This window comes from Anopheles gambiae, chromosome 3 (genome assembly GCF_943734735.2).
Source record: "Anopheles gambiae chromosome 3, idAnoGambNW_F1_1, whole genome shotgun sequence".
In the NCBI taxonomy this organism is placed as follows: domain Eukaryota; kingdom Metazoa; phylum Arthropoda; class Insecta; order Diptera; family Culicidae; genus Anopheles; species Anopheles gambiae.
In genome coordinates, this window is record NC_064602.1 from 94512435 (window position 1) to 94530633 (window position 18199).

At 44.9% G+C, this 18199-nt stretch overlaps 3 protein-coding genes across 58 annotated transcripts in view; all 3 read right to left on the bottom strand.

The window, feature by feature from the left end:
- Positions 1-1026: 1026 nt before the first annotated feature.
- On the bottom strand, positions 1027-5245 carry LOC3291502 (ell-associated factor Eaf). Of its 10 annotated transcripts, none has more exons than XM_061658985.1 (9): positions 4241-4856; positions 3854-3960; positions 2999-3575; positions 2812-2904; positions 2587-2728; positions 2311-2508; positions 1594-2209; positions 1398-1512; positions 1027-1317 (listed from the first exon to the last, which is right to left on the bottom strand). In XM_061658985.1, exons 3-9 carry the CDS (start codon positions 3096-3098, stop codon positions 1211-1213), a joined length of 1371 nt encoding a protein of 456 aa, XP_061514969.1. In that variant the 5' UTR covers positions 3099-3575; positions 3854-3960; positions 4241-4856; the 3' UTR covers positions 1027-1210. The 10 variants fall into 10 exon arrangements, with proteins under 10 accessions (XP_061514969.1, XP_061514966.1, XP_061514968.1 ...); XM_061658982.1 differs by having other exon boundaries at positions 2999-3578; XM_061658984.1 differs by having other exon boundaries at positions 2999-3578; positions 4777-4810.
- A 586-nt stretch (positions 5246-5831) lies between these two features.
- Positions 5832-18199, bottom strand: part of LOC3291504 (MAP/microtubule affinity-regulating kinase 3) — a 103606-nt gene continuing 91238 nt past the window's right edge. For 34 of the 47 annotated variants that reach the window (XM_061658977.1, XM_061658971.1, XM_061658974.1 and 31 more), the window contains 5 exons: positions 12207-12233; positions 11745-11786; positions 10442-10588; positions 10241-10359; positions 5832-10177 (listed from right to left, as the gene is read on the bottom strand). In XM_061658977.1, coding sequence (XP_061514961.1) covers positions 10119-10177; positions 10241-10359; positions 10442-10588; positions 11745-11786; positions 12207-12233 — 394 coding nt within the window. In that variant the 3' untranslated portion in view covers positions 5832-10118. Of the gene's footprint in view, positions 10178-10240; positions 10360-10441; positions 10589-11744; positions 11787-12206; positions 12234-13594; positions 17120-18199 lie in introns of those variants that run through there. The other 13 variants (XM_061658953.1, XM_061658950.1, XM_061658952.1 and 10 more) reach the window with 6 other exon arrangements.
- On the bottom strand, positions 9501-9875 carry LOC1280604 (short stature homeobox protein 2). The gene has a single exon (XM_320461.5). The coding sequence runs from the start codon at positions 9873-9875 to the stop codon at positions 9501-9503; it is 375 nt and encodes a 124-aa protein (XP_320461.5).

The following is an 18199-nucleotide window of genomic DNA, read 5'->3' on the forward strand; positions in this document are numbered from 1 at the left end:
AAAGATTCAGTTAATTATTTACAAAAAAAAAGAAGCAGCCGAAGCAGCAGTGTGATTCGGATTTTGTCGGAAACTTGCCCCTTGCTGCTGCCCCTGCTCTTCTCGTACGTGTCAGGCTCTGCTGCTTGGTAACAGTCTTGTTCAGAGAGCCTCCTGCGCCACCACCCCATCGGCAAACTTCATGTCTTTTACTTCTTCATCTTTTGTGTCGTAAAAAAATAACCACCAGGACCTTCTCTCGTTCTCTCCATTTCTCTCTCTGTCTCTGTAAGGCGATCGCGGTCCACTGTGGCGCCACGGGCGTTCGCACTGTCCGCTCAGTCGTTTTCGTTTCCCTCTTTTCCAATTTCAATTTGTTTAACGTTTTCTGTTTTCAATAGCACACACACACACACTAACAAGAATAATAATAGAAGCACGAGAGAGAAAAAAAAAAAACTGTAAAATGTGTAACTAAGTCGTAGCGAAACAACTGTAAACAAAACAAAAAACAAAGCTAGAGCATAACATTCCTGTTCCCGTTTGCCTTTGCGGTGTGAAGTTTCGCTTTTAATCTTCACTAACACACGCACACACCGACACACACACACACACTGATTGACTAATTATCTGCTAATATTTATGCCACCCCACTCGCTCGTCTTGGTGTTGGTGTCTTGGCTTCCGCCTTTTTTCTTTTCTTTTTGTAGAGAAGGAAGCGATGCGCGCTTGGCAGGAGAGGTCCTTGTCCTTTTACCTTTAAAAAGACATACCAAGGGTGTAAAATGGTACACACATTCTGCAATCATGCCCGAACAACGGGAAACGATCGCTCAAATGCCCCCATTTAACCATTCTCCCTGTAGCAGCAACGCCGCTTCCCTTTGTGAGGCGAGCTTGAGCACAATGTATAAATATAAATAATTTTCCTAATGAAGGTGGGGAGAGGGGGGAATTTGGGGTCTCCATCATCCCCCCCTCCTCCCCGCAGAAAAACACTAACAAAACAGAGAAGCCAAAACAAAATACCTTAAAACAAAAAAAAACTTTACATAACTTTTAACATCTATTACTTTCTGTCTCTCGTTTCTCTTCTTTGCGCTCGTTGCGGTAGCCAAATTTTCTCGTTTCCTCGTTTTCCTCTTAGCCCGCTCGTTCCTTTCATCTCAAACGCCCATCTGCTGACCGTACGCGTGTGTGTGTGACTGTGCTGTGAGTTTCTCGTCAGGCTTTAGTCGTCCGAATCGGAGTTGGAGGACAGGCAAAGGTCCTTGCTCAGATCTACTGCGGCGGCCGTGACGGCAACCGTCGGGTCGGGCCGTGGATCAAAAATGGACTCTGTGGAGATGGCAAGAAGCAAATGTGTTGTGAGTGAAAGTCATGGATTGGAAGCCACACAACACTACCATGATACCTACCCTTCACTGGCGAATCGTTGTTGTCCTCGGTCGAGCTGTCCGATTCCTGGTCGCTGCTGCTCGAGTCCGAATCGTCCGAACCGTCCGACTCCGAGGATGTCATCATTTCCGGATCCTGTAAGCAAACCAAAGAAAGAAGCAATTAGTACACCAGGGTCAGCAAACGGCGGAGGAGGAGGCTTTTCTGGCTACTAACGCTCGTCGCTCCAACACCGATGCCGGTCAGGGCGACCGGGGGCGCCAACAGTTCCCGATCGGGCGGCAAACTCACTTCCACGCTGGGTGGCAACGACGGTTCGCTGTGTAGATGGTTCCGTCCCCCACCTTGCCCACCGTACGACGGTACGCTGAGATGGTTACTGTGATGGTGGTGGTTGTTACCACTGCTACTGCCATGGTGATTGTTGTTGTTGTTGTTGCTGCTGTTGTTGTTCTGTGTCGAACCGTGATTAAGGTAGCCACCGCTATTGCTGCCGCTGTGATTGTTGCCGACATTGCTACTACTACTGCTGCTGCTACTACTACTACTGCTACTGCTATTGTTACTATGTTGGTTATGGTGCTGCTGCTGCTGCTGCTGATGCTGGTGGTGGTTGTTGCTACTGCTGCCGTGGTTCGAGTTGGAATTGCCGCCGAGGTTGTTGTTCAGATGATTGTTCATGCTCGCACCCGACGACGCATTGGCAGAGGCGGAGGAGGAGGAGGACGAGGAGGACGGCGGCGGCGGTGCCACGGTACCGAAATCCAGCCCATCGTCCAGCCCGATCATCGGAATACTTGGCAAGGTTTGTTGAGTATTGTTGGCGTTCCAGCTGTCGTGGGGAAGGTAATGAGAGAGAGAGAGAGAGTCATGGGGCAAGATTAGTGTACGGTGTGGTGTTTGTGCGCGCGTTCTCGGAAAAGCTCTACTTACGCCGGGGCCGACTGGGGACTCCGGTGCGGATAGGACGGCGAACCCTGCAGTGGCGAGTGCTTTGGCATGAAGCTGATCGGCGCATTCTTCCGCACGCCGGTCGTAATCTTCGTCTTGGAGCTCTGGCGTGCGGTGTTGTTTTCGACCTTGATCGTTGGCAGTGTGGGCGGCGGTGGATTCGGTGCCTTGTTTTCGATCCTGCGTGTTGGTTGGGATGAAATTGCGGGATTAATGTCGTTTCTGTTTCATCCCCCCCTCATGGTTTGACCGTCTTACCTCGTCTTCTTCACCACGATGCTGCTGTTGAGCTGCTCGAGCGTTATCTCCCCGGTCGCCCGGTTCAGTATGAGCACGCAGTCCTTCCGCGAGTAGTCGCGCTGGTTGCCCTTGAAGACGGTATTCGGCACACCGGAACCATCTGGCGGGAAATGGGAGGGGAAAAAACGAGAAAGATGAAGAACGGCACTTGAAGCAGAAAGCATTAGGCCCCATTTTATTTACCCAGGTGCGGCACGGTAACGGTGACCTGCTTGTTGGCACTAATTTCCAGCACCGCCGGTTTGTTCACGTCGACGCTAGCCGGTTTGAAATCATCTGCGGGAGTGGGAAAGAAGCAGAAGAAGCAGCCATTTAGTTCTGTCGACGTCAGCGTGCTTTGGTGAGTTCCCTCCCCTCTCTGGCTACTTACATTTTATCGTGTGAAACTGGTTCGACGGTCCGGCGTTGGAGAAGGTCGAGCCGAGCTTGAGCTCACGCACCTCCGACCCAATGTTGAGCCGATTGTCCATCGCGCGGCGCGTGATTCGGCGTGTGAGACAGAGAAGGGGGTGCGGGCGGGGAGGGGGATGACACACCAGGAACCGGAACTTCTACGCTGAATGGAGCCGTACGCTTCGTAGAATCATTCTCTCCGCTAATCACACACCACGCAAGAGCTTCCACACGTTGTCCCTTGTTCAGTGATTCTCAGTTTCGTGATGGGTTGCACGTTCCATCCAAAGTCGCACCAGGAACGTGCAGCACACTGAGACTGGCGGCTGGTGGTCGGTCGATCGGTCGGTCCACTTCTCGGGCGATCACTCACTCACTTACACACACTGCGTGTTGCGTCTCGCTCACTCCCGGATTTCACTCTCCTTTCTCCGGTTGTGTGACGGTGGAACTGGCTGTGAAGGGGTGGGGAGCGATGGTTTCAAGTCTTCACACACACGGTCGGGCGGATGCTGTGGTGGGTTCGGGGTGGTGTTTGATGGCATCCAACCAGCCTACTACGGAGACAGCGGAGCAGAATCAGGGAAAACAAAACACGAGGAACGAGTTAGAAACGTCAGCAACAACCTGTAGCAACCGAGCAGCAATCAGGGATATAGAGGGATGAGGGAGGGGAGGGGGTTGTTTTGGCACACAATTTGACATTTGGTCACTGCTTTCCGGATCCTTGCCGTACGGGCCTGAGCCGGAAATCGCGGGGGAAGGTTGAGGTCCAGATTCTTCCTCCGATCTCAACCCATATCGTAAACCGAAACAGCTGCCATTTATTTACCTTCCGTAGGGCACACGCAGGCAAACACACACACTGATACACGCACACATACACGCGAGTTGCACTGAATTGCACTGTTGTTGTTGTTACTGGTTGGTAAATTGTAACTGTGTGGAATGTGGAAAGAGAGGGGGAGGGAGAGGGGGTATAACTTCTGTTCTCTCCCACACACACACACACCTGTTTTTTTGGCACAAAAAGATAAAGGGAAAGTGTACGGGGGGAAGGAAAGAAGATATACACACGTGTGCACTTACATGTGTGCGTGTGTGTATAGGTATGTCCACGGAGCGAAAGCAGTGGGGAGACAGGAAGATAAAAAAAAACCCGTACACGGGGCCGTTTTCCCTCACCACGACCACCACTTCCACGCACTGTTATGCTCACCTCTTTGCCCACCCCCCAAAACCTGCCAAACTTCTTGCTTCGTACGGAATTATGATCCCGCTGGTGGACGGACGGTTCCTGTAGTGGATGTCTGTCTGTGTGTGTGCGTGTGCGTACTGGAGGATTAGACGGAGACCCGCGGATCGTACCGTAACCGTGACACGAATGCAGTTCTTTGCCAATGTGCCCGCGCGGGTTTGCGGGAGGGACAGTCGAACACGCACGCACGTCTCGGTGTGTATGCACGACACACACGCACACAAGCGAATCGAGACAGGTAGTTCCCCGTGTGTGCGCTCTCACGGTGACGGCGAAAAATGAAAGGGAAAAATCGGGAACTGTCGCACATACACACATACACGGCACGGCACGGCACGACCGAAATTCCCCTTCCCACTACAGGTGCCCCGGGAGGGCCACGACGGTGTTCCGTGTTCCGCGGATGCTTGTTTCGGTTCCCGCGGGGAGGGATGCTCGCAACTTTTGCCACACGGTGGTCAAGCCCAGTGTGCCATGTAGGGGAGAAAAACAATCACCCGTCCTGTCCCAGCCTGCTGCCTGTTGGCACTGTCAGTGCGACGTTTCACTGCTGTTTTGTACCCCGCGCGTGTGTGTATGTGTGCGTGTGCCTGTGTGTGGGGTTTTTTTTTCTCTATCCACCGATCGCGAACACTTTCCTGCCATACGGAACACCCACCACCCGTCTGGTGACACTGACCTACCTCTGGTGACTGCGGGGGCACAGGGGGACGGGGGGAAATAATCTTCCGGCCGGAAGGGTCTGTCGTTCTCTTGGGAAGAATCGGTGCTCATACAGCCGCTGTTCCGTATGTTTCACTCTGCGGGGCCACCGAATTGCGGCGATGGTGTGGTGCAGATTAGTGTTGGAGATGGTGACGCAGGTTCGACTGGTGTTACAGTGTGTGTGTGTGTGTGTGTGGTTGGCGGGGGAAGACAAGACAGAAAACGGCAATAATCGTTCCCGGCGGGTTGGATCAGCAACATTTGACAGCACAACAGTTTGACACTTTGACAACTCAAAAACTGACAGTTGAATGTGGAAAATGGCACTATGGGTTGTGCATGTTCATATGCTAGGTGTGATATTCATCTCACAGAAGAAATTAATTTTGGGAGTTTTATTTATGCCCGCAATCGTCCTCGCGGAACAGTTTTTTTTTGTATAAACTTTGTACCTGGTCTTGTTCGTATCCTCGTCGACTAGTTGGCACAGTAGCATCAGTTGGAGGATTCGAAAAAAACGTTTTGGTTCGGAATCAGTTTGAAGATCGGTTTGGATGCTGGATCACTTCAAGGATTTTGTATAGGTTTAGTATCAGGTCCAGGCGTGGAATCGGGGGTGGCAATAAATTACCGACAAATATTACATTTTCTTTCCACAAACTACACAATAAACAGCATTTAAACCAATGTATTTTTTGGGGGGATATCATTTTTTGCAGTTTTTTTATTTTTCTCCATTCTATTATTAATGTTTCTAATTCTGTTCAACCTTACTAAGCTAGAAAACGATGCATGTATGTTTTTGTTTGTGTGAGTGTGTAGGGTGGTTTTGCTGGATGTATGTATCTTGTGTGTGAGAGGATGCTTTACCTTCTTCTTTTTTTTCTTTCTCCTTGATGGGACAAAACACATGAGGGGGAGAGACAGTATTGTGTTATACGCGCTTGCTTTGATGCAGCCGGAGTGTGTACGATGACGATAATGATGGTTGATGATCGTGATGCGATGCGCGATCGTCTCCTAGTAACGATGTACTACTACTACCAACGCGCACGCTCTCTCCTCTCTTACTAGGGGTGTTTCACCACATGTTCACTTCGCCCCTTGCTCTAGCTAAATGGGGAAGAACAAAACCTCCTTTTCTTCTCTTGTATGATTTCTTGTGTGTACCTGCTGCTTTCACTTGCATGCTGTATATGTTGGCTTCTTCTGACATACACTTGTAACAACGGGGATGTAACTACTTATCATTATATACTCAGAGCACGTACTAGTGAAGGTTTGCGTTTGTGTTATGAATGAACTTTTTTTCATCTTCCTTTCAATATGCTTGTATGCTTATCGATCTGTTCTTTACGTTCGCATGGTATGTATGTAGGTGTTGTGAGTGTACGCACATTTTTTTTTTAGTGTGTTTACAATTGTATGGATGTGTGTGTGTGTGTGTGTGTGTGTGTATGCGGTAAATTTTGGTTATTCTCTGCTGCTGCTGCTGTTGCTGCTGCTTCTCCTTCCTCTTTCTCTCCTAATGCTCGTAAAGTTGCTCTTATCGATAGTTGTGTATTAATATTACTTACTGCTTCTGACTTTCTCCTCTTAGCATTGTTTTCCCTTCTTGTATTTGCTTCTTCTCTTTTCTTCTCTTTTCTTAGTTTTCTTTTCTGTTCTTTTTTTCTTTTTTCTTCTTTTCCATCTTCATTTTGCTCTGTACTTGTTTTTTTCTCTCTCTCTCTCTCTTTCTTCAATTTACTCTAACAAATAACTAGCAATATATACTTTCTTTCAATTTCTCGTTTGTTTATGTGGGGGTGCGCGCCCACACATTCACTCACCCACACACACACACATGCTCGATGCGTGCTCGGCTCTGCGTAATAGAAATAATATTTAATTAGCCTTTTCATAATGCGCCATCATTGCGGCTCTCCTTTCGGGTGCCACACCAGGCGATCTACTACGTAGTACTTCATCCACACACCACTTTAACGTTTGTTTCTCTTTTTTTCAACTTTCTTCAAACGTTTGTTCATTGTTTTGTTTTCATCTCTCTCCTTCCCTCCCCACTATTCCTCCCTTTCCTGTGCAATCAAAACGTGGACACGACACGGCGCCGCAGCAGCAGCATTTTACCCTTTTTTGTTTTACTACTACTACTACTACTTTTGTAATCCTTTCTCGTCCGTGTTTTTGTGTCAGCTTTAGTTCACCTGTCCCGAACGTAATAAATAATTGTTGCACTTTCAGGATATCGAGCGATCATCTGCTCGAACTTACACACTCAAAATGTAGGTAGCAGCAAGCACATCTCTAGCAGATCGGATAAGAAAACGGGAACATACGAAGGAAAAGGGGGATGTGCACACCCCGTATCGTTTCGTTTAGTGGATTTACTGTTTTGTTTTTAAACCTTTGTTCATTTTCTTCTTCCCCCTTTCCTCTTCGCGACTGTTAAACGATCGTCGATATCAGGGGGATCGAGGGGTTTTTTTGTTGTCTCGACGTTTAAGCTTCTACACCACACGCACACACACACACACTTATTACAAACACACGATCGAACGGCTATTACTTTATATTGCATAATAGTAATATTATGTATAATTAGCGGGAGGGAGGAAGGGAGGGTGGAGTAGGGTTTTCTGTCCTTATACACAATATATAAAACGGGATGATGGTGGAGAGAATAAAGCGTGTGGTGCGGCGCGTACTTTATGCCGAGAGCCTTGAGGGTACGTGTCTACATTCTTCAGGTGACAGCACAGGGGACGTACTAAAAGCGCTGAATGGCCTATAGTAGCAGTATAGAAACCATTTTTTAAGTTTTTTTCTTCTTCAGTTTCTCCCTCCCTCTCTTCCTTCCTATACTACTGGAATTGTATCGGAAGAAAATGACATGACGCACAGCACAGTGGAAAAAAACACCGGACACCGGAGCGAATGCAAAGGGGATAGGATAATGTGTTTATGATGCGTGTGTTCAAAAGGTGTGTACACAAACACAACACAATGAGGCAACGAGATTAAACGTTTCTCTATACAATTGTGTGTCACTCTCAACCTCTCACACCAAAGCCCACCCCACATCAGCTTAATAATTTCATATCATTTCGCTACCGATCGAAAACAGGAAATATTTATATGACGGTACCACCACCCAGCTTTACTTTATGTTGTGTCCGCACAAATGAATGCCCTCAGGATGAGGCAGCGGTCTGTCCACAACACTTTACATTGCGCACGTGTGTGTGCGCGCGCGCCCTCCTTTTGCGTACAGCGCATCACCCACGTGGTTGCTTGTTCGCAGAGGCACACACACAGCTGTTGCTGCTGCTGTTGCTACGGCTACTAGGATTGCTGTAATATAGGAAGCGCGACCGGCTAAGAACCGACACAACATCAATAACAACAACAACGGCAACGGGAAGGTGTGTGTGTGTTTATGTGTGATTGTTGTAAATGTGCTTCTTTTTTATCCTCTTTTTTGTGTTTTTTTTCTTCTCTTGCTTCTTCTATGCTTTATCGCAGTGCAATAATTACTAAAGACCATGCGCGAGAAAAAACGGGCACGTGATATATAAAATGCTGAGAAAGGGGAGTCGGGTTATAGAAGATTTGCTTAAACAGTACTGCACACACACAGGCGCGTTTGTTTCGCTTCCCTTATTCTCCGTTTTGTGTGTATGTCTGTGTGTGTGTCTCTCTAGTGTCGGCTAGTAAAATCAGTCACGGTCTTTTCGGCCGAGGGGGAGGGTCACAATACACCCCGCGGAACACGCTTGCCTACACACAGTCGCGCGAATAAAATAGCGCAGCACGCACAGTAAGTGTGGCGCCACCTTTACCCCTCTTCTTCCAGACACAACGGTGGTAGTAGTAAGATCCAATGTCAATGTCTTCCTTCTATCTCACTGTACCCCACCCCCTACTACATGTAACAATTTACGACGATATTTTATCAGCGAATACTATCAGTTTGTTCACATGTTTCTTCTGCTTCACTTTTTCTATGCTTAAATTCTGTGAATTACTTTTACGAAGGGAGGGGAGGGGGATAGTTGTGGCCTGTAGTTGCCTTTCTAGGGGTGAGTGTCTCTCTCTATCTCTTCAAAAAGGTTGTCCCTTCGCATCTGGGCGCCTCTGAGGATGAAGGCAATTTTATGTTTTATGTTTTCCGGGCGTTTTGTTTTCCAGCAGCAATTTCCGCTTCCTCCTGTGCGTCCCTCTTCTGCGCTGCTACGCGCATTTTCTTATCCTGGTGCGTAACAGTGCGGTATGCGCGGTATGCGTATGCGCAACAGTGATTCTCTGCTGCGTCGTTGCGCGCTTTGCCGACACACAGTACTCAGTACACGCCAACAGCAGGTAGGTTGGTAGGTAGGTTAGGTTATAAAGATAGGTCGGTGTGAAGTGGTGTCTGTGTGTGTGTGTACAACTATAATTGATTTAACTAACAGTCAGTAGTAGTAGGTTGGTGGTGGTTGTTTTGCGTTTGTTTGTTTCAGCTTCTCTTTACAGCTCACAGCGTGGTGGTACGCAGCAGCGAGGCGAAGAGGCTGTTGTAGCCGGCGGGTTGACATCCGGTGCCGGTGCTGCCACCACCACCACCACCACCACCACCCCCATCACCACTGCCTTCTCCCTCTCCTCCTCCTTCATTACCGGAAGTAGTAGCAACAGTCTCGGTTCGGGATGGCGTCGTCGTCGTCGTAGGCCCAGTGTCTTCCTCTTTCATCTTTTCCTTTCGCTGGCGCGGTAGCGACTGCTGATGGTGGCTGCTGATCCTTTCCTTCTCCTTGCGTCGCAACGACGAACGCCCATCGACCACGACCAGCGACCAGCGTTTGCTGCCACCGCCGGTGGCACCTGCCGCCGAGGGTGTTTTCGACCGCATCCGGACACTGCCGCCCGGGACGAACGGGTCCACCGGTTCCACGCTGCCGTCCCCGCCGTTACCCCCCTCTTTCCGTGCATGATGATGATGATTGCTGCGCTTCTGTTCCGATTCTGATTCCGCTTCCGTTAGACCACCACCACCACCGCTAGCTGTCCCATCGTCGTCGTCGCCACCGTCGTCGCCATCGTCCTGGGTCGTATCGCTCCCGACCGAGTGATACTCTTCCGATTTTGTATCGAGTCACAGACGTAGATCGTACGCGATCTTCGACGCAATGTTCTTGAAGCCGATGCTGGTGCCTATGTGGGAAGTGTTAAAATTAGTAACGATCAATCAGCTCCTTATTCATTTGCCCGACTTACCCGATATTCTCTTAAACCGGACACCATTCAGCGATAGCCGGGGCAGCTTGCAGACCTCAATTTCCCACTGCACTAGCGAGTCGGTGTTCGGGTCGCCGTGTACGCACAGCAGCACGAATCTTTACAGGAGAATGGTACAACATTAAACACACATTAAATTGTATATTTTACTAACTTCTTAGGAGGGTTAGAAAAGCTTACCGTTCTCGCTGCTCATAATCACAATTGTTCTTGTCCAGCACGGACCGGATTTCGGCCATGATTTCGTCCGGCAGCCGGGGGGAGGTTGTCTTCATCGACCAGGTGAAGCGCAGTACACGTGGCTTTACCGGTTCCTCCGTGTTCGTACTGCATGGAGGGACACACACACATACGCGCGCGCATACAAAGACACACATACACACACACGGACGTACGAAGTGGAGCGTTTTCGAAAAGGATTGTTTTGTTGTTAATTTTAAATGTTATTTTTGTGTCGAAAGAAGAGAGAAAGAGAAGAGATTGCAGAGAGAGAGAAAAGAAAGAATAAAAATACACATTATTCATACTGCTTTAGTGTTCATTTCATCTCGTTCGAAACCAAAGACAACAAACTGAACATTTCTTCATTTATCGGGAGGTGGTAGTGGGAGGACAAAATGGTTTTTAGAAGGGGACAAAACCCCCACCCAACTACCCACAATCTGTTGGAATCTGTTGGGATTTCCCGCACTTTGAAATGATGTTTGCTTTACAAATCACAAAACAAATGAAACATAAAAGGAAACAAAAACAAAAAGAAAACGTTACAACAAACAAAGAGCACATTTTGGGTGGTGGTGGTGTAGAAAAATGAAAAAATGTACATAAAAAGGACACATTTAACACAAAAAAAAACCGGTGCATTATGGAATGTGGAGACACACGTACAACCAACAAAACGCATAAACACACACACAAAAAGGTACTAAAATATGTAAGAAATTACGGTAGCAAATCAACGAAGAACATGGCAAACGAATGTGGTAACAACAGGTAACACATAATTTTGCTATGAAAGTTTAGGCACTTTAAAATTATTTTTTCCTTTTCCTGTTTGCCTGCTGTCCCTTGTTCGTCGGGACGTTACTTACGGACGCTAAGCATGCGTACATAAACACAGCCTACTACTACCAACGTAAAACACAACACAATGTCCCTCAGAGTACTAGATTGTGGAGAAAAAGGAAGTCCTCAAACTGGGGAGAAATCACGAACGTCTATGCAACTTAACACGAAATCGACAGCCGTTCACTGTTTGAAACATAAAAAAACGCAGATAAACGCCAGTGTCTTTCGCTTAACTATAACGGTATACCACTACACACTTTGTTTGTTTCCGTTTTATTTAAAAATTGGTTTGATAATTTAAAATTTTGTTTGTTGCTTTGCTTCGATCATTGAAAGATATCGTGAGAAAGTGAGAGTGAGAGAAAGAGAGAGAGAGTAGGGAGAAGAACAACTAATTATGGAGATATATATTTACCTAGCTGTACTTGTTGAAGTATTTGCTTGGCCATCGTTGGGCCTAAAAAAAGTAAACAGGAGAATAAAACAAAATCAAAACCAAACGACAGAGAAGATGGTGAGAAGACGGTGTAGGTGAGTGTGTGGGTGAGGTGGTTTTGTTAACAGAACGGAAAAGTAAAAGAAAAGAAGTGCTAACAGGAAAGTTAATATTCAACGAAAAGGTATATTAGAGTAAGAAGTGGGAATAAGATATAAAGAAAGAGAGAAAAAGAAACAATAAAAATAAATAAAAAGGTTGCATCAGCATACAACAGAAGGAAATGGGAAACAAATCAACGAAAGGAAAATAATAAAACAATAAAACTACGAAAGAAAACTTAGAAAAGAAATGAAAACAAGAAAGAAAGACAGAGTGCATAAACAGAGTAGGGAAGAGAGAAAGAGTAAATGAAGAAAAAAAACTTATTCAGCTATACACCTTTCGGATGGCAGCCGCAAATTGTCCCTGCGTTTCGGGCATTCCGATGAATACAAAACACGGAGCAGAAATACATATATAAAAGGAAGAAAACAAAATTACAGAAAAAAAGATGAAATAAAAAAAAACACAATTTTTAATAAATCAAAACACTAGTCCGGATCAGCGGGTTTCGCGAATCAGTGTGCGTGTGCGTGCGCGCGCGTTCGTGTACAAACCACAACACACAGCAGAGCCATGCGCAACATGCACGACGACAAAACACACACACATGGGCGATGATGCGCACAGCAGCCATGCTCGGTGTATACAGAGCACACACAAACACACACACACAGACACATTGTAGAGAGAAAAAGGGGGGTAAATATTTTGCGTTTCTGTGGGGGAGAGTGGGCTGGTGGTTAACGGTGGAGGAAGAAAATGGAAAAGGGCTTTTGTTTGCTTGTTTCGAGCTAAATTAAAAGGATTGTTGTTGAATGAAAGTAGTCGCTTTAAGTATGGTAAGTTAAAGGGGCAGGGCAGGAAAAATATTAGCACACGGTGGTAGCTAAAGAGGGATATTACTACGTGCGCGCATGATGTGGTGGTGGTGGTGGTATGTGGAAGAGTGACAAGTACCATCTGTTAATAATATTTTAGCCAATTTTACAGCAATAACCTATAACAAACAGAAACAAACGAGTGTGAAACGATTTAAAACGATTTTGTTAAAAAGCAGAGAAAAAAAACCGAAAAGTATAATAAAGCAAACAACAAAACCAACGAAAAAACCACACCAGGATATAACCAGTGTTAGAATAAACCGGAGACAACAACATCAAACAAGTCAAAGCCTCCTTTGCTCGATCGATTGACATGTGCGCGTCGTTATTGGTAACTTAATTATACACAGAAAAGCTTGGACACGTTCGATATCTCTCAACCAAGGTGTATAGAGTTCCGGGTGGGATTTTTGGGAGCTTTTTTTCTAAATCAAAAGTTTTGTTACGGATATTTACTACGAAAAATGGGGAAATTTACAAATCTAATAAACGATCTACCAAAATGTAATTCATACGCTACCGATTGCAGATCTATACACCTTGGTATTGATTCAAAGGACCCATTTCCTTATGCACAAGTGCAACAAGCACAAGTATTAACATTAAATTGCACCGTGTGATCGTGTGTTGTTAATGCGTTTTTTGTCGTAGGAAATAATAATCTTAATGTAAAGAAGAAACACATGTCCTTTCATTTCAGGCAGAGGGGGTCGGGTCCATGGGGGTTTCTTCTCCAGGACGAGTGGATATTTTTCCTAAAAATGAACGACGAGGGCGCTTTTCTCTTCAGAGCCGCCAGGCGAACCAACGAATGAAGCAAATACGAAGCCGACCCATGTACAGTTTTTCAGGTTTTCTGAACTGTTTTAATTGTTTTTTTTTCTTCATTTTAATATTTATTGCTAAAATGTTGCGGTACAGTAGGTATATTATGTGGGTGTTTTTGTATGTGTGTTTGTGTGTGCGGGTTTTTCTTCACCTTCAATGTTTTACTAATAGTATGTCTTATAAAAGAGAGAAGAAAACAAACAAACAATAGTTCTTTCTTTTATCCGCATTATCTAAACGACGAGGAGGAGGAGCGTGTGTTGAAGGAGGAGGGCTTTTGTTCCACATCATCATCCGTTTCCCTCTCAGCCACTACACTGTGGTGTGGGGTCTCATATACGTCTGAACTATATCCTGTTGTCGCCGGTGTGAATTTGTCTGTCTATCAGAGACTGTGTCTTATTTGCTTCTGATGAGCTTTCTTTCTTTTCTTTACAGTATTTTCTCCTCTAAAACAATTGCTAACTGTTAATGAACTGCTTTTTATACAGATTTTGTCACTCACTCGCTTTGCTGCACACATTGGTAAGGGTCTGGGGGTTTGCAGCTCAGACACAGACGCGCACACACATCATACACCTCATCATGCAAAGGAGTAGAGTAGAGAACATTCCAATGAAGGAAAGAGGAGGGATTGCTATGTCGAATTGCCAATAGCTAATACTTTGCTTGTGGAGCTGTGTTACTAAAACTAGAAAACTACTAGAAAGGCTACTATAAGGCTTATACTGATTTTTACTATACTTAGAAAAGCAAGTAGACCCTACGTTTTTGCTTGGTGGAAAATTAAGGCATTTTCTGGAATTGTTTCTAAATTTAGCAATGAATGTTTAATTTAAAAACGAAACTAGAACGAAAGCTACAAATTCGTTACGACCTTCATACATTCTTATCGTACTAACTTCCTTCCCTTCTTGGTCCGGGATTTGTACTAACTAATCTACACTTGCTAGGCGAAGCTAAAGAATAAATTAACACCTATTCCACCTACACGCTCGGGACGGCGTATTAAAAAGAAAAGCAAACGATCGAGCCAAATGATGCGTTGAAGAAGCATTCAAATTAAGAAAACTGGACGAATTTTGTGCGCTGAAACCTCCTGCAATTAATCTTTGATTTGCATGACGAGCTGACGAAGATCAGGATGATGGTAATGATGATGATGATGATGATGACAATGATGGTGTGCGTTACACTCTGAGCTGCTCTGCTGCTTAACCCAGACTCGCTAACGCTATCTATTATTACAATCAAACATCCAATTGCAGTCATCATCATAAAATACACACACATACGCACACATACGCACGAGAGACGCGGGGTTGCAGTTGTTGTTGCTGTTGTTGTTTGGGAGGTGATGAGCAATATAATTAGCATATAACGAGTGCTCTCTGCTCGCGACCCTATATATACTCTAACAGGCAGAACAGGTTTGTTCTTCAGGTTTTGTGAGCGTGTGACTGTGACTATTGTGTGTGCACGGATGGTGTTGTATGTATGCATTATTGCTGTATTGTGTGTGTGTGCTTCTTATGGAAGATAGGAGAAGAAGAAGAAGAAGGAGTTGGGCACACTTCTTCACTCCTTTCTGTGTTACACGCGTGCATTTAGCTCACCGTCTGGTTCGCGATTATTTTTAATTTTGAAACTATAAAAAAAGGGAAAGAGAGAAAGAGAGAAAGAAAAAAAAAGTAGAAGATAGAAACAACCGACAACAAATAAATGAGCGCGCAAAACGGGGCGTTTGTACTGGTGAAGAAGGGGGAGGGGTTGGAAGGGGGAGGGGAGTCGCGGGGTAGGTGGAAGAAAAATGATGCAAGAAAAAGTGTTTGGCAAAACTAATACATGTTTATGATTTATATGTATATAAATTTGTAACAAAAACACCTACAATTAAAACCAGATGAGAAATTATAAGAATAAAACAGGAAAAAGAGAAAGAAAAACAAAAAAAGTACAATGCGAATGCAGTATGTGTAAATGGAAAAGAAAACAAAAGGAAAAGTAGTAAAAAAAGACAAATGAAAAAATAAAACAAAACGATGCAATTACTAAAGAAGATAATTTAATTGGAAAACATAGTTAAAAAAAAAGTGAATAAATAAAAAAAAAACAAGATAAAGAAACTAATGCAGTAAAAGGGAAAGTGTTGTGTGGGGAAAGGAATTGTATTGTAAATGTAACGAACATACGGAATCGTTACAAAACGATGCAGTGTTGAACAGGCAACACAAAGATAAAAAGGGAAACAATTTTCGCGCAAAACCAGTTAGGAGGAGACTACCTACGCACTACGCAGCATACTACAGAAGCTGGGCAGGGGGACGCGCTGAGAGAATAGTCAAACATCAGACAGTAAGTGTGTATGTGTGTGCGTATGGTGAGTCGCAAAACGCTTACTGGAGGAGTATGAGGAAACGACTTCCTCCATAAGCCAACATCCTTACTGTACAACAGAACAACTCCTCCTCCGTTGGCGTGTGCTCAACACCACTCCTCTTCCTCCTCCTGCGTTGACTCGTTTGGGTCGAGATGGATTTTTAACCAACGTTCGTTCAACTACGCGTGTATGTACAACAAAATGGAATAAACTAGGATTAAAACTACACAGCTACACAGCTAAGAATCACGTGCACATCTCTCAAGAGGTCAGTCGTTTAACGCCAAACGGGAAATCTGAGTAGTAGAGCGAAGGGAGAGGAGTAGGAGAAGGAGCAGGAGTTGGGGCCACTCCCGCTCTCCCCTCTCCGCGGCCACGCGCTGGAGGATCCCTCTCCTCCTGCTGCACACAGCATGCAAACTGCAAGTTGAAGTGTTTCTGTCCCGTGCCCTTACAGACTATACACACAAACACTCACACACTAATGCCTTGATGCCTGTTGATTGCTTGGAATGATTGTGGAGTAACGAGTAACGAGTCCTAAATGGCTTTCAAACATGTGTCCATTAAGCCCCATCAACACAGCATGGCATGCGTACGTACGGGCGCAATACGATACACAGATTGCATACAGAACTATCGAACTCTCTTAGCATGCTTGCAACATCCTCACACGAAATGAAAACGCCTAAAGATATGCAATCCGGATGACAAAGGCGTGGTGTTTAATGCTAATTCTCTCTGTGTGCCATCAAACGGTATAATGCTTTCAATGTGTGCAAATTATGGCTCGCCTGTGTGTTGTTGGTGCTCTTTTGTTTTGCCAAAAAATGTACAAAATTCAAATTTAGTTCGCAGCCACCAATGCTCTTCTCTTCTATACAATCTCCTCCATAGCTCTGTATCTTGCTTGTTCTATCAATCTTCAAACAACCCTGTTCTTTCAACATTCCTTCCAGATTTGATCTATTGGATTAACTTTTGCCTTTGCTTATATGTTGCTTCTAATGCTGTGGCACACATTGTGTTTGTATTAGTTTTTTTTTTCTCGTTTTTGCAAATCTTCCTCAAAAAAACCAAAAAACCGTCAATCTGTGTACTCTGTATCTGCCCTTTCCTCTAATTACAACACACACAATCTCAGTCTCTACTGATTGAGCCTAGAAGTAGAGAAAGTAGAAGACAAAGAGAGAGAGAGATAGAGAGAGAGAAACGGAGACAGAGAGTGAGAGAGAGAGTGTGGAAGAGAAGAGAGAAAGAAACAAATAGTATTTAAACTTTTTGAAACAAACACACACTGCGCTTTTTATCGTATTTTGTTGATTGTGTAGTAAAATCAAGGTAAAGAACGGAGGAGGGGGCTAGCTGGTAGGGTAGGGCAGAGGGGGCGTCTGAAGAAACGGGAGAGGCTGGACATTTGGAGAGGCGGCGCTGGAAATGGGTGGCGGCGTAAGGTGGTGTGTGGGTTTTTGGGGTGGTTTTTGTATGATGGCACAAAACCGACGTGATGTGTGTGTGTGTGTGTGTGTGTGTGTGTGTGTATGTATTATGTAGCAAAGTACGAGAAAGTATGGAGAATTTTGACTGTATCGAACAAGGATTCTATCTCCGGCAGAGGCGATATATGAGCGATAGTTACTCTTCCGTTTGCAACCTTCCAACCTTACTGTCAACTATGATTTTGATATACACATTACGATTAAAAACAACTAAGCGGCTATCATTAACTATAGATAGCCCCTTACTCTATGACAATTGGAGCCAACTTGAGCCAACTTGCAATAAAGGTACAACATTGCTGCAAATAAAGATGGAGCATATAAAACTCGATGATGGTAGCACGATAGTTGGACAAAAAAGAGCGAGCAAAAATGAGAAAAAGAAATGGAGAAATGCCAAAATCATGACTTTAAGATTTAGTTCCCCCAGCGAACAAGTTGCGCCCCTCAAGCTATGCAATCGGCGTAACAAAATCATTTTAAAAAGGTTTTTTTGCTAGCTTTCAAGAAGATTGTTGGTTGGGAAGAGTGTGACGAAGGAGACGACTAGCGCGATGCACAATGTGGCCAAAGAGTGTACGAGGAGCAACATTCTAACGAGGAAATACTATGCAATTTTCCATATGTATGTTTAATATTTGTATTTGTTTTTCATTAGAATTTTGACTGTGTTACGAGAGCCCGTTCAATGAAATGGTAATTATTTTCATTTTAATATTTATTTCATAAAAAATAACACAA

Excerpts from the sequence above, each read along its gene's own strand:
- LOC1280604 (XM_320461.5), bottom strand. The coding sequence starts at position 9,875 with ATGCGGTCGAAAACACCCTCGGCGGCAGGTGCCACCGGCGGTGGCAGC.
- LOC3291502 (XM_061658981.1), bottom strand. The coding sequence starts at position 3,098 with ATGGACAATCGGCTCAACATTGGGTCGGAGGTGCGTGAGCTCAAGCTC. Across the intron at positions 2,905-2,998 it reads CCAGTTTCACACGATAAAAT|ATGATTTCAAACCGGCTAGC; the intron begins GTAAGTAGCCAG and ends CCACTCCCGCAG. Across the intron at positions 1,513-1,593 it reads TCGGTGTTGGAGCGACGAGC|GATCCGGAAATGATGACATC; the intron begins GTTAGTAGCCAG and ends GTTTGCTTACAG.